The sequence below is a fragment of the Tympanuchus pallidicinctus genome, unplaced genomic scaffold (genome assembly GCF_026119805.1).
Source record: "Tympanuchus pallidicinctus isolate F22 unplaced genomic scaffold, pur_lepc_1.0 scaffold3, whole genome shotgun sequence".
NCBI lineage: Eukaryota > Metazoa > Chordata > Aves > Galliformes > Phasianidae > Tympanuchus > Tympanuchus pallidicinctus.
The window spans coordinates 63,507,595-63,521,847 of record NW_026294747.1 but is presented as its reverse complement, the minus strand read 5'-3'; the positions used below and the strand labels follow the sequence as shown (position 1 = coordinate 63,521,847).

General features: G+C 48.0%; 1 protein-coding gene across 4 annotated transcripts in view; it reads right to left on the bottom strand.

Moving 5' to 3' along the window:
• VILL (villin like) overlaps nucleotides 1-13,462 on the bottom strand; it is a 32,371-nt gene extending 18,909 nt beyond the window's left edge. Inside the window, exons 1-3 of one of the 4 annotated variants that reach the window (XM_052696744.1) lie at nucleotides 12,907-13,462; nucleotides 1,252-1,333; nucleotides 41-115 (exon numbers count right to left, since the gene is read on the bottom strand). In XM_052696744.1, the coding sequence (XP_052552704.1) occupies nucleotides 41-115; nucleotides 1,252-1,320 (144 nt within the window). In that variant the 5' untranslated portion in view covers nucleotides 1,321-1,333; nucleotides 12,907-13,462. Of the gene's footprint in view, nucleotides 1-40; nucleotides 116-1,251; nucleotides 1,334-2,031; nucleotides 2,115-2,219; nucleotides 2,240-2,395; nucleotides 2,517-12,906 lie in introns of those variants that run through there. The other 3 variants (XM_052696745.1, XM_052696746.1, XM_052696743.1) reach the window with 3 other exon arrangements.
• Between the last annotated feature and the right edge of the window lie 791 nt (nucleotides 13,463-14,253).

Below are 14,253 nucleotides of genomic sequence, written 5' to 3'. Positions count from 1 at the left end.
GATCCTCCCAAAGAGATCAATGTTTGTTCACCTTACTTACGTGCAGAATTACATAGCAGTCCCCTTCAAAAAAAGTCCCATAGGCTTTTTCAGGTACAGGAACCATCTTCATGTTCTGTGAGAAAACGCACACTTGGGTCATTGCAAGAACTTTTACAAAGCAGATGTAACTCAACTGACAACAAGGGTTTGGATAAGGAAGAATCAAGGCTGTGCTTGTGGAATAGGAAAAGTCACTTCTGGAGGAAATTCTGAATGTACCACGATGTGAAAAGGTGAAAATGAAAATGCTGCTTGCCCAGACCAACAAAAATTTGTGTATAATGTTCCCCAAGCAATCCTGTAGGCCTAGGGAAAAAGTCCCAGAGGTCATGCTGAAATGCTCTAGAGCTTGCATGTGTAGGGGATTTGCCATGGCATTGAGCACATCTTATCCTAGATTTAGTTCTGGGTTGTGGTTTTAAATTGGTATCTGTAAAATTCAAGGATAATTTTCAATTTTGACAGGATGACCACCTTGTTCAGGATTCATAGCAAGTAGCTGTGCTGGGAAAAAATGGACACTGATGTCTCTCATCCCCTCTAGACTCTAATTGCACACTATTCAGCACAGTTAACCAGCCATGCCTGCCCATTGCAGGTGCTGGGACGTGAATCCACCAGTACACACACCTCCTGGACAAGAACTGACTCTGTGGTTCTCTGAAATTCAAAACATGCATTTTTCTGGTGGCCTGACTTGTTTTCCCGCATACCAACCTGACCCTTGTGAACCAAAATGTTGCTAATTTCAGATCCTTTAGAAAACAACTTAATACAATATTTTGGAGAGAAATGTTAGGGCAAAGACACTGTGGAAAACAGCTGGGATCTTCAGAGGCCACCACCACTTGGAGATTCTTTCCACTTCTCCCCAGGCTGTCTTTGCCAGTGAAATGCAACAGAATAAGGACAAAATTGAGCACAGCTTGGCTACAAATCCCAAGCAAAGATGATCCCGAGTAGAAGGTGACCTTGCAGGTTGCAGTAACCTTGTAGAAACCCATCAGTCAATATTATCCTTGTTTTCCAGAGAAACACAAAGGCACCAAACAATAACATGCCAAATGTAGGAACAAGTAGAGTTGCCTGTTTCCCACTGCTGCATCTTACCAATAAGACTCTTTTTTCCCCCAGATCAGTTCCAGAATATCTTTCTTGAAATATGCATACACACAGATGACATACAGCATAATTGCCCCCTTATCATACCTCTATGCTCCATATCTGCAGACCCAGCCTTCTCTCAATAGTGGGAAGATTTGTGTCACCATCTGCCATCCTGAACTCTGAGCTGGAAGGAAAAGGAAGAAGCAAAAAAAAGACAAAATAAGTACAGAATTGGATAGAACTATAGGTGTGCAAGTCAGCTGGGTTTCTCTTACAGTTAATGGAGATAATCACACCTTGAAATGCCTCACTGCCAACTATAAAAATCACGTTCCAGTTCAGGTGTAGTTATCTACACTCGGGTGGGGTGAACTCCCATTTCCAGTGCATCCATGCTCATGAAGGTCCAAGCAAAGTATGGGATCACTGCCCAGCAAAGCCTCGATAGGACACCACTGGTCTGATATGGGATTGTTTTTCCCCTGTTTGCACAGATGGGAAGGATTCACCAGGGTGTTTGACCCAACATCAGTACTGCAGCACAAGGGATTGCAGAGACACCAGGGACCTCCAGGAACTTAATGCCCTCCTGGAGCAGCTAAGGTCAGCTCAGGTGCCCTGGGTCACCAGTGGCCTAAGGAATGAAGCCCTTCCACTTCAGGAGGAGATTCAGGTCTAAGTTAAGCTACCTGCAAATAATCCCAAGGTAGGACACCAGGTTTCCATCTCCATTAGGGTCAAGGGAGCCAGTATAGTCCGCAGAGCACAGGGAGTGATTCAGCTGATGACTCAATCACCTACGTTATGCAAAGCCAAGCAGCTCTCTAGGCTCTGCTTACTGCACGGGGAAGAGGTGGGATTCAGCTGCCTGCACAAAGGTACCTGGGAACCTTTAAGATGGTTTGGGTACCTCCAGATGCCACTTTGATGGGTGAAGGTCTCCCATCCATAGAATAAAAGAATCATTTGATTTTGGAAGGGATCCTTAAAGGCCATCTGGTCCAACTCTCCTGCAATGAACAGAGATGCCTACAGCTCCATTAGGTGCTCTGAGCCCCCTCCAGCCTCACCTTGAGTGTCTCCAGACACAGGGTACCCACCACAGGACGGGGCGTCCACCAAATCCACTGTCTGTTCTATTTGCCAGCAGTGAGAAATACCAGGAACTCTCCTTAACTCCCTGTATCTTCTTGCTTAGATGATAGAAGTTTTGCTAGTAAAAAAACTCTGAATCCAGCCAACCTACCTTCTGAAGCAGATCAAACCCCAGGCCAGTGTGTGTGAACTCACCAGGTTGTATCCTAGCAGAGCTGGCTGGCATAACAGGTGCCTCCCAATCAATTCAGCTCAGCTGCAGCAACTACAGGACAGACTGTGATTGTGTAAGGGCAGAGCCCATATCAGCTGCTCCTGTATGAGTCAGTTCTGCTCACAGACCAAAGCCCAGCCTTGAGAGCAAGCACGGCTCACTGATTCTGTGTTTTGCATTCATTTGCCTTACAAGTGTGCTTTCGTTATTTGCATTTGCTTATGACAGACTGAACTGTCGTAGTGGGTTAAAAACAACTTGATTGAGTGCGTTTACTTCCCCAACTCTGGATGAAATGGCTCTCATGGTTGTAGGGCTTGGCTTACCCTGTGCACCTCTGCTCCTGTAAGTAGAAAACTGCTTGCAAGAAGGAACAGACATTTTTGTATGAGCTTGGTACCCAAGCTGAGCCACAATGATGAAAAATGAAAGATGAAAAATAAAAGAAGCCACAGCACAAAGCCATGAAGGAAGCTTCTTTCAAGGGAGAAAAGAGCAAAGACAGATGATCTCATGCCAAAAGGCATCTTTATTACTTGTGTCACGGAAGCATGGAGAGATATGCTGCACTTGTCGCCATTAAATCATTAGTTGTGATGATCCTTCTCCTGAAGATTTTGCAAGAGAACAGAAGTTGCTTTTCTATGTAGGAATGTTGGTACATTAATATATTCTACAGCCCAGAACTGCCAGATCCTTTCTCTTTGCATAGGCACTGAAGCACCCACAGCCCTGAGCATCAGATTCATCATTCTCACTCCTTTGCCTTGGATGGATCTGAAGGATCACGGAAGACTGAATCCACATGGCCTCACCTATTGACCACGAGGGCATTAAGCAATCCTTCAGTTTCCTCCGAATTCTCCCAGGCAAGAAGAAAAAAGATGCTTTTCATCTCATGTCCCAGAATGGTAATCCCACATAGATTGAAAATCAGGTCCAGGAATATATTTCATCCTCTAAGGAGGAGATGGACATTCTTCTGGATGGGATCCTCACTCACTTACTGTGGAGTCTGTGGCTGGCATGAAATAATGCCAGAACCATAGAACTGTTTGAGTTGGAGGGGACGCTTAAAGGCCATCTAGTCCAGCTCCCCTGCAGTGAACAGGGACAGCCACACCTCAATCACTCCAGAGCCTGAATGTCTCCAAAGAAGCATTGCCCCAGTTCAGACCTTTAACCAAAATACTGTCCTTTCCCTTCAATATACCATCTGAAAAGTCCCCATCAAAGAAGTGAAGCCTGCATCCCTCAGCTACTGTTTTATTTATTTAGGTATCTTCCCCTCGGGTCGAGTACCAAAACGACTTGCAAATGAAGTCAGTGCAGAGGTTTGTACGTGAGAGAGCACTTGGGGGTGAAGTCTTTGCAAAACCGATGCTGGTCCCTGCGGAAGGCAGCAGGCGTCATCGCCTCCGAACAGTGCAGGAAGCGGGCAGCTGTCCAGCTGTGAGCACAGCTGGAGCCCCGCTCCTCCCAGCATCCCAGCCTCCCGTCCAGCAATGTTAACCCAAAGGATCCTCAAATTCCTCTGTGCTCAGACAATCGCGACGGACAAAACCGTCCAGCAGCGCTTCACCAATTCCCACCCAAATGTCTTCGACTCAAAATGGGGAGCTTCAGCCTCCTCTGCTCCTGGGGCTCTGACACCGCCTCTGCTCCCATCTTTTCGGGGGTAGCTGTTCCCCTCCTCAAGCCATTAACTGGGGCAGTGTGAAGCACAGTTAAGGTCGGCCATTTCTTTGGACATTTCAGCTTCTTTCAGCTGGTGGCCAAGTTGGAAATAATAGGAATATGACTTCAATAATCAGACAGCTCATTTCATTAAAAATTTAATGTGACTTTTAATCAGATGATCCCATAATTCAACTTCAGCCCAGACACAAAATCCAGTATTTATGGAGTGGAAACTTCTCATCTGTGCTGAAACCAGGAAGGGCAGAAACTTTTCTAATTTAAAAAGAAATAAAGAGACTTTAAGAGGCTCAGGCTCACTGTGGGGTTTGAACAGTGATGTCCAGCTCAGTTCTTATCTCACCCAAACTGGTTCTACCCAGACCTAGGTGAAATGCAAATATGCAAAGAGCATGAGTCAGCTGCCTCTGGGGCAGGAATTTACCAAAAATAGCTGGTTATGGTGGCAATTCACTTCCTTCTATGCAGACACAGCTTTACCTATTCCCTTACTTCTACACAGACAGTTTTATCTATGAAGGAAGAAAAGAGGCACTAAAGCAGCTGTAGGATTCTGCATGCACGTCAGTAGCACACAGCTGTTCAATTTTCTAAGGCAGTTTTCTTTTTTTGTGCAGAGGCGGGGTTTGAAAAGTAGTCCTGTGTGTAGCACAGCTGAGTGATTTTACTCATGTTGTCCCATCCCCGACGACCCATCTCCAGATGGGGATACCCAAGGTCAGGCTGGACAGAACTCTGAGCACCTGATGGAGCTGCAGGTGTCCCTGTTCATTGCAGGGGAGTTGGACCAGATGGCCTTTATCAGACCTCTTCCAAATCAAATCATTCTATGAACTTCCACCTCTAGGGCCACCTACCCTACCATCTGCACCATTTCCAAGACTCTTAAAGCCTTGGAAAGAGGAGCCAAGTATGTACCATGGGCACACATGGGCAGGTAGGACCAGGGAGAGATGGCCACTGTGTGGCAAAGGCTCTGCTGGGTCATCGCTGCTTGGTTAAGATGTTATAAACTGCAAAGAGCAAAAGCTTCTTCAGGCTGAGTGCAAAGGACCAAGGCCAGGCTGGACGGCTCCCTGGGCAGCCTGACCTGGTGGGTGACAGCCCTGCCCATGGCAGGGGGTTGGAACTAAATGTTCTTCAATGTCCCTTTCAATCTAAGCCATCCTATGATTCCATGAATTTAACTTGATCTAAGGAATGAAGCTGGAAGGTGAAGGCAGATGGACTTTTACACTCACTGCCAAAATCAGAACAATGCTTCTTGCTTGCTAAATCTGACCCTTCTCCAACCAGCATTGGTGTGAGGAAGAGCTTTGCCTTCAAGAAAGATCAGATGACTGATTAAGTGTCAAGGTCATTCTCAAGAATGGTTAATAAATAACAATTGGGGTGGAAATGCCAGCAGTCACAGCTTCACTTCAGTCAACCTGGTATGTGTTGAGGAAGCAGAGGCAGCAGGACGTTTTTGTTGGCAGATGGGCTGTTTGGGTGGGGAGGGAGGGAGGGAGGGAGGACAAGCACTCAGGAGGGGACAGGAGATCATTTCAAACTCTCAGGGAACATTCAGAATTAAGCCTGATTTGGCTTGTCTGGGTTTTGGCGGTGCTGGAGTTATGGCAATAAAAAAACCCCAGTGAAATGACTAATGTTCTGTACAGCTTCGAGAAAATAGGAAGCAGCTGTGGCTCCAGCCTTTCCAGGCTGAAAGCCCTAATTATTAAGAATACTTGGACTGGCACTGGATGAGGTAAACCAGGGCTGTTGAACTGCTTACATTATAGCTGAGCATCTGGGCCCAAGGAGCGTCCCTGGAGGTGCTCAAGAAGCATGGAGGTGTGTGACTTAGGGACATGGTTAGTGGGCAGTACCAGTGGTAGGTGGACAGTTGGGTGAGGTGATCTTAGGGGTCTTTTTGAACCTTAATGATTCTATGATTTTTTTGTTTGCACAAAGGACAGCAGTTAACTCTTGTTTTGCTCCAGGAAATGAAATTCTACATTGAGTACTGTGCGTGGCTCCTCAAGAGCTGCTTGGCACCACTGCTTTAAAGACTGGCTGTACCTAGAGAGGGACTGGCCAGAAGCACCAGCACTCAGGCTGCATGAGCTGTCTCGTTTTCGTGGTGCAAGAGGAGAAAAAGTTCCTTGCATCTCAGCCAACGTGGTGATGATGCAGGGAATGGGATCTGTGCTTTGGAGGTGGCAATAGACGCAAAAGCACAACTCAGCTGACCTCCTCCTCTGTGTACTGTTGAAGTCCAGTCTCAGGAGCTCGGTGTGCCAAGGAAATGGCTCTGCACAGACACTGCTGCTGACCACAGAGAGCACTCCAGCCCTCCTGGAAAGAGCTGTTGCCTGGCAGCTAAAATTATGTGAAATAAGCCTTGAAATAAGATGCTATTTCTGATCGTGGTGGGCAATTAACTATTGGAACAGCTTATTAGGAAAGCTGGCAGGCTCTCCCTTATGACTTTGAAACAAGATGGCTGAATGGCCAGGGTGTGTTCTTTGGGCTCGGATGCTCATGGTCTGCAACCATCAGGCTCCAGTCAGGTGCCCCTGTTAGTCTGACCATAATGCAATGATATGGTCCAGTCCTCATGCTTCAGGGATTCATGGCCTCCCCTATGGGTCAAAAAAGATCCCTTATCCTTCCTACCAAATCATCTGTGTGGATTACGGAAGGGGCTGAAGGGCTCTTTCACTCTTTTGATCCATCAATCAAAATCAGAGATGGTGCAGGGGACATGGGGTGAGCTATGATTACAAGAAACTCATTGCTCACCTCCTCAGGGACACTGACTCTGGAGCTGAGCAGGAACCTATCCTGAGCTCAATGGGAATGTTTGCACCTTTCTTCACTAGTGGCTGCTAGGGATCATCAGACCCAACTCATCCAAGTGGGTTCATTCTATGTCAGCTGCATCATCCAAGTCAACTCATCCTGTGATCACGACTTGCCATCATAGGAGACTGTTCTTATGTGCTCATGGGGCAAAGGCTGGGATGACAAGGACTGAGGTGCTAAAGATGCTAAAAACTTTAGGGCCTGGAATGAAGAGAACAACTGAGGTGATTTTATGTTCTCAGTAGTCTCTTGAATTGGAAATGCTGTAGACCATGGGAAGGGGTTGTCGCTTGAACCATGGAAACTTATCCCACCTTCAGCCACTGTCTGAGAGCATCACCCAGATGTAAACCTTCAACACCTCTCCCTATAACGCATGTCCTCACCCTCTGCCCATTCCAGTCATCTCTGACTTACTTTGTAGCTTACACACAGCCTTTACCAGAAAACAAGCGATGCTGTAAGCCTTTACCTTTCAGTCCCCTGGAAGCTACACACAGGTGGGCTTTGTACTAATTCTCCAGACACACTATTGCTCCTTCTTAAAAGGAAGGAGCACAAGAAGTAATGCATTACTGGGAAATAGTTCCTAGTTGCCACAGCCCTCCACCTGAACCTCATCTATCTCTTCAAATTCCTTGGAGGACATCTCATTCAGGATGGCTGGCAGACCACGGTTTATCTCCTCTGACTTTGCAGACTCTGCAGCTGCTTCTTTTCCACCTGCCATCAATTCCAGCCCGTCACCTTGCTCCATCCAGAAAGCCCTGCTCATCTCTCCACACCTCCCTTTATGACCTCCTTTCTTCCCCCTGTTCATTGGCTGCTGGTAGCTTTCCAGCAGTCTGATCTTCAAGCAGATGGCCTCGGGAAACTGATTTGTAGGAGCAGATTTTCCCAAACTGCTGCTTTCAGAATCCTCCCTCTAAAATTTTAATGCCTGTTTTCTCTGGGAAGAGTAGAGATGCACTGTCCCTGAAAATTTCTCATTGCCGTAATGACTTACTAACAATTAGAGAGAAGTTATGGATGTCTCATCCCTGAAGGTGCCCAAGACCAGGCTGGATGGGGCCCTGGGCAACCTGACCTGGTGGGTGGCAACCAGCCCACAGCAGGGGTTGGAGCTGGGTGGGCTTTGAGGTCCCTTCCAACCCAACCATCCTATGATCCTATGAAACCCACCACCCTGAGGATGTGGCTGTGAGATGAAAGAGCTTCACAAGAAGCTTTTAGAAGCCCGCTGCATGCAGGTGCCTTGTGGCAGTGCTGTCCCAGGTGTGGTGCCAGGTGCATTATTTTCAATTACTAAAATGCAGCTTGATTCACGCTTGCTCCAGGGGTATCCACTCCACCTCTGGCTCCACACTGTGAGGTTACTGAGTCAGTCACAGTGCAGAGCCATCCCTGGGGAAAGCAGGCAAGAAGCCTGCCAATTCATTACAAACAAATCTTTCTTTCAGTTCCTTCTTGCTCTGGTGAAAGGCAGAGATTGCTGGCTCAGGACCAGCCCTGCATCCGAAGGCAGGGCTTCATGACACAGCAAGGGCAGGAGATGTATGCAGGAGGAAAACAAAGCTGAGGCCATTTTCATTCCTCTTCCTGGTTTCCTGAGAAGTGGTTCAGGTTAGAAGCATTCTCAGAAAGTTCTAATTACTCACTGCCTCCAGGAAGAGAGTTATGATCCTCCTCAACACCAGCGCTTTAACAGAGCATTATTAAACCTCATGACTGCAGGTAAGTAAAATAGAGCTGTCAGGGAGGAGGAGGTGTACAAGGGATTCTGGGGCCCCAGGGAGCACTTGAGCTTCAGAAACATGCAGGGACTGGCAGGCAGGTGGATGGTTGAGAAGAGACCCTAAAAATAAGGCATTTTTCCTGCTGAGACAGAAGAGGCCATAGCTTAACAAAGGCCAGAAAAGGGGATTAGAGGAGGGGATTCATTCAGCCTCACTGTGCCAATACCTCATCACTATTTTGGAGAAGAAATTTTTCCTAAAATCCAACCTGAACCTCCCCTGGTGCAACTTAAATCCATTACCTCTCATCTAAGAAGTCTGAGGAGGACTCTCTGGGTGGTTCTCCTCATCCCAACACTGGGTCATCAGCAGAAATGGCAAATCTCTGCCTATAGGGAAACTCCAGGCGCAGAGCCCAGCTTCCCACGCTGTCCTTCACCTCTTGCAGCATACAGGAACCCAACTCTATTCTCCAAGTGCAACAACTTGCTCCAGTAGACGCTGCTCCAGCTATGCTGTCATGAACCATCGGTGAGGCTGTGGCACTGCTGCCCAGAGAGCTGTGGGGGCCCCATCCCTGGAGGTGCTCAAGGCCAGGCTGGATGGGGCCATGGGCAGGCTGAGCTGGCGCTTGATCTGGCAGTTGGCAGCACTGTTCACAGCAGAGCAGTTGAAACTGGACAATCTGTGGGTTCTCTTCGAACCCAAGCCATTCAAAGATTCAGTGACTGATTTAATGATTCTACAAACTAAGCCAAACACACAAAAATCCCCTGCAGTTAAACACAAACACCAGCACCCACCTTACCCTGCCCTTTTTAAAAATCAGGTCTTAGAGTTACAATCTTTTTTGCTGTAAGAGCATGAATGCCTATTTCTGCACACAAGATAGAGAGCAGGTTTTCCTGGTACAGTGTTTAAGTAGTGCAATTGAATAAGCCCTCACTATCAGGAGTTTTGTTTGATGGTGAGGGAGCGAGGGGCTGGTCTGGACCTGTTCCCAGAGCATTGGCTTCCCAGTGGAAAGCAGCAAGATCAATGTTAACTATTGAATGGAAGGGATCATAGAATCGTAAAGTGATAAACTGGTTTTGGTGGAAGGGAACTTAAAGATCATCCAGTTCCAACCCCCTGCTGTGGGCAGGTTGCCCCCCAGCATTCAGGGCTCCATCCAGCCCAGTCTTGAGCACGTCCAGGGCTGGGGCATCCCAGTCTCACTCCAGTGTAGACCCATCAAACTCAGGAATGTGAAACCCAGGACCTCCCATTTAAAAAGGTTTATATTTTGGGTTGCAAATGAAACGGGATGACCTGGGTGTAAGTGTGACAGTCCGTAGGTGACCATGCAGTTTCAAGCAGATGACACACCTCTACTGAAAGACACCTAACTTGTGTCCAAACAGGGAGGTGCCAACCAACCCCACCCAACCTTCCTTGATTAGACTGGGTGCTTCTGTGCACTTGGCACACATCTGGTATGAGAAGGGAGATTCAGCCCACACAGGACCTTGGCACAGAAATGCAAGAAGACGCTGCAATCCCATCCTGCCTGAAATGAAGGGCAGCTTTGAGAGAGCAGCACATCAACTGCGTAGAGCCAAATGAATAAAACATCCCTGCAAATGCTGCAAAGAGTTTTAAAAGAGTCATTCATCCGGGGCCTGCTTTTGCAACCGGAGCTGCCAATGGGAGTTTTGTGTGTGCACTGAGGAGGAAATCAGGCATCTGAAGGGTGAAATTTGCTCAGAGCCAGGCAGCAACTCTTCAGGCAGTAATTCAGTAATTCAGGCTCCAGCAGCCTCCCGAAGGGAAGGTGGGTATCTGTGTAACAGCATCACCCAAAAAAGAACGTGACTTCCGGGGCTGCCCATCCCAGCTGTTTTAGCAAGAGCAGTTTTAAACCAAGGGCTATCCTTGGTTTATCCTATTCTTTCACTGCAGGGCATGGCCACAGGGTGTTTTTAGGTGGGAGAGGTCAGCTGCTCTGAATAGCCCATTCCACAGGAAATGGAGTCAATCGTGGACTCAACCGTGCAATTTCACGTCCCCTGTGCCTCAGGTCTTTGACGTGGATGTGAAGGAATGACAAGTTCTAGCCTCAGATAAGCATCAATAGGCTCAGATAAAGGCAGATAACAATGGCAGGACTCCAGTTTCAAGCAAAGGCCCTTAGAAATCAAGGCAAGATGCACAGTACCCTGTGCTGAAAATCAACATTGCATTTGGGAGGACTTTGCAGAGTGGAGGCTGCCAAAGTCACAGAGACAACGTTTACCCTTTCTAATTTCCTTTTGCACTCAAAACAGTCAATGGAAATGAGCAATCACCCAGGATAAATTACAACTAGGCCCACTTTCAGGGTTGTTTTATGTGGAAAGAGAGAACATAGAAGAGGGATTCAAGGGAGCAGGTATTCTCCTGTGACTGTACAAAGTGCGTTCATCTGAGAAGCTCAAGATGATACTGGAATAAAGAAAGAGTCAGTGCAGAGATATTTTGGGTGCAGGATGTCCACATGAAAGCTCTTCCTTGCTTAGGTGGGCATGTGGTATTCAGTAGAGCAGCTTTTAGAGCAGACAGAGGCAGCCCAGCCCATGGACTTGTGCCAGCCACCAAATAAGTCCTGGGAGGCTGCAAAGAGCCTGTTCCTTGTGACAAATGGAGCCCTCAGTGAAGGTTAGTGGAGTCACATTCCTCCTCCAGGTGCTGGGTAGGTGGCACAAAGGCCCTGCAATGGACTTTTAGAGCTTTTAGAGGGATGAGGATGAGCAACTCCAGCATGGGCAGTGCCAGAAGACCAGGCTGTGGGGCAGATGCAGCCTGGAGTCACTGGGCTCACAGTGCATCTCCTTCATGTATTACATGTCCCACACCTTCCTGGAGCTCCACAGCAGAAAAGGTGACAACCTCCAAGCTTAAAGTCCAGAAAGACATGTGCAGCTCCATGGTGCACCAAGACCAAGTGACACCACAGAGTCACAGAATCACAGAACCAGAATGACTTGGGTTGGAAGGGACCTTCACCATCCTTGCCCATTCAAGAGCAGGGATCTATTTCTCAAGAATCCCAAGAGCCCCAAGATACAGGGGATGCAAGGAGACCAGGGTGATGCTGTTTGAGGGCAAGGCATGAAATCTTTGTTCCCAGCTGGGACACCCTGACAACTGCTGCCACAATGTCCTGCCTAGGAAATCACATCACGAGACAAGGGGGGTGGGGGAGAAGGGCAGCCTGGTGCAGCCAGGAGGGCAGAAGACATAACCTCAGTTTTCCTGGTCTGAAGCCCATCCTTGTGCTTCCTTCCAGCACACCAAAGTACAGTAAAACCCCACCAAAATGAAGACTGATGTCCTCTGATTGCCTGATTTCCACTTTGCAGGCTCTAATTTACCCACTTAGCTGCGGTGTGTAAAGAGCACCTGGATGATTCACCTGCTAAGTGCTACTCTTGTGGGGCCAGTTTGCTTCTGCTGTTGTAAGATTTGTTACACCTGTGCTAGGGCAGCCTTGAACAAATGCAAACCTCCCACAGATGCTAATTCATATTGCTTCTCCTTTCTGTTAAATATTTATGCTCCTGATAGACACGCCTAAGAAAAACACTGGCAAGTAAGCCTGCAGCTCCACTCCATTACAACTCGATTTTATCGCAGTTTGATCTGCATCTCAAATGAACAAGAGGAGAAAACAATCTGTGCTCGCAGAGCAAACAGCATTCGGCCATTAGCAGCTTTATCAATTAGACTCCAGCAGGACCCATGGGTCAGAATTTCCAGCACAGCTTTTGTCAATGCTTGAACTCACAACGTCCACACGGGCAGCCAAGCTTTGGGCAGATCCCCATGGCAGCAAGGATATGAAACAAACCGGGTCAAAGCAAAATGCCGTTAATTGCTCGGTGTGTGAAATCAAAGCTGTTCTGTGCAGAGAGACCAGTGCAAAGCCTGTGTCCTTATGGCTGTGCTCCTACGTGAGTGGAGGGAGCTGCTTGCCCCGTCCCAAAGGCAGCAATGGGGATGCAAGTCTGGAGGGCTCATCGCTTTTATTTTATGAAATTCTTTCATTTTTTTTTCTGTTTCTTACTCCTCCAGCAAGCAAAAGTGGTCATGAAACAGCTCTGGCCTTTAGAATAAAGCCAGGAGGGGTGCAGAAAATCTGCTTACCTTGTTGGAAAGCGCCCGGCGTCCTCGCAGCTCTCCCTCCTTGGCGATCCCAGCACTTTCTCTTCTCTTTGCCGAGCTCTTTTCAAGGCACTTTTGTTTGCTGTTCTGCTACCTTGTCAGCTAGGGAACAGCAGTGCTCGGTAATTCAATCCTCTACTTAACTGCAGACACTCCTACTGCTGCTCACACCCATTTCCAGGCTCACCGAGGGACAAAGAGGGAGCCAGTACGAGAGAGTTTCAACCGACTATTTGCATCAACTATCCACCAGGACTGCAATCACCGAGCGCTAATGATTAAGTGCTGCTTTAATTAGAAACCTGCTTTGTCCAGATTTAAAGGGCAGAAGTGTTGGGTGCTTTTTTTTTTTTCCCCCTTGTTGTTGCACAAAGCCAGGCGTGGTGCTGCACGGTGCCACATCAGCACTTGGGCCCCAGAGCCTCAGCTCCAGTCCTTGACTCTGTCTGACTCTAATTTCAGCAGCCAAAACAGCCTGAGAGGGGGATGCTGTGGGCACACACCGTGCTGGGTCTCCCTTGGTGCATGTGTGGCTCTGGCAATGGGGAGCTGGGGGTGAGGATGGCCACCAAGGTTACTGGCTGCGATGGAGCACTGGAGCGTGCAACCAGGCTGCCTCCCAGGAGACAGATAATGATAAACTAGAAAATCACATCAGAGCTGGCAGTGTTTGCTGTAGCCACTGCCCATAGCAGAAAGCTCTCTCCTTTGCTGGGAAAGGTGGTTCAGAAGAGATGTGAGATAACTCAGTTGGGCTTCATGTCTACCTCCCTGGTACCTGACATTGGTTTTTTTCCACCCTTGTAATGCTCTTGGAAACACATAGGTGGATATATATTGTGATATGGCAGCTCATCGTTAAGAAAAAAGCACTTGCAAAGGGTGGCTCTGACACGAAGCTGGGAAAGTTGCCTTCACTGCCACTGGCTATGGGTGACCTGAAGACAAGCCATGTCCTTTCTGTCTCAAACACTCTTAGTTGGTGATGGGAACATCCCTCACTGGAGAGGAACTAAGGCACTTCTTACCCTGCTGTCACTGGCTGCCTCTGCCTTTGGATACCAGGGCCCATTGGGTGCCCATGATGATCTTCTGCTTGCTTTTGAGGAGCTTGCTCAGACCTGGACTTTCAGAGGAAATCAGAGGCCAGGCTGCCAGTGATGTCCATGGAAAATGAGCCTCTGAACATCAGTCCCTCCCATCTCCTGTGCTCACCTACGAAATGAGGACACCAACCCTGCTCCCCTTTTTGCAAGAGAAGAAAAAGGTCAGCAGGCACTGGGGTGTGAGAATGAAGATCGTATGTATAGCAGAGAGGTGCCAGGAAGG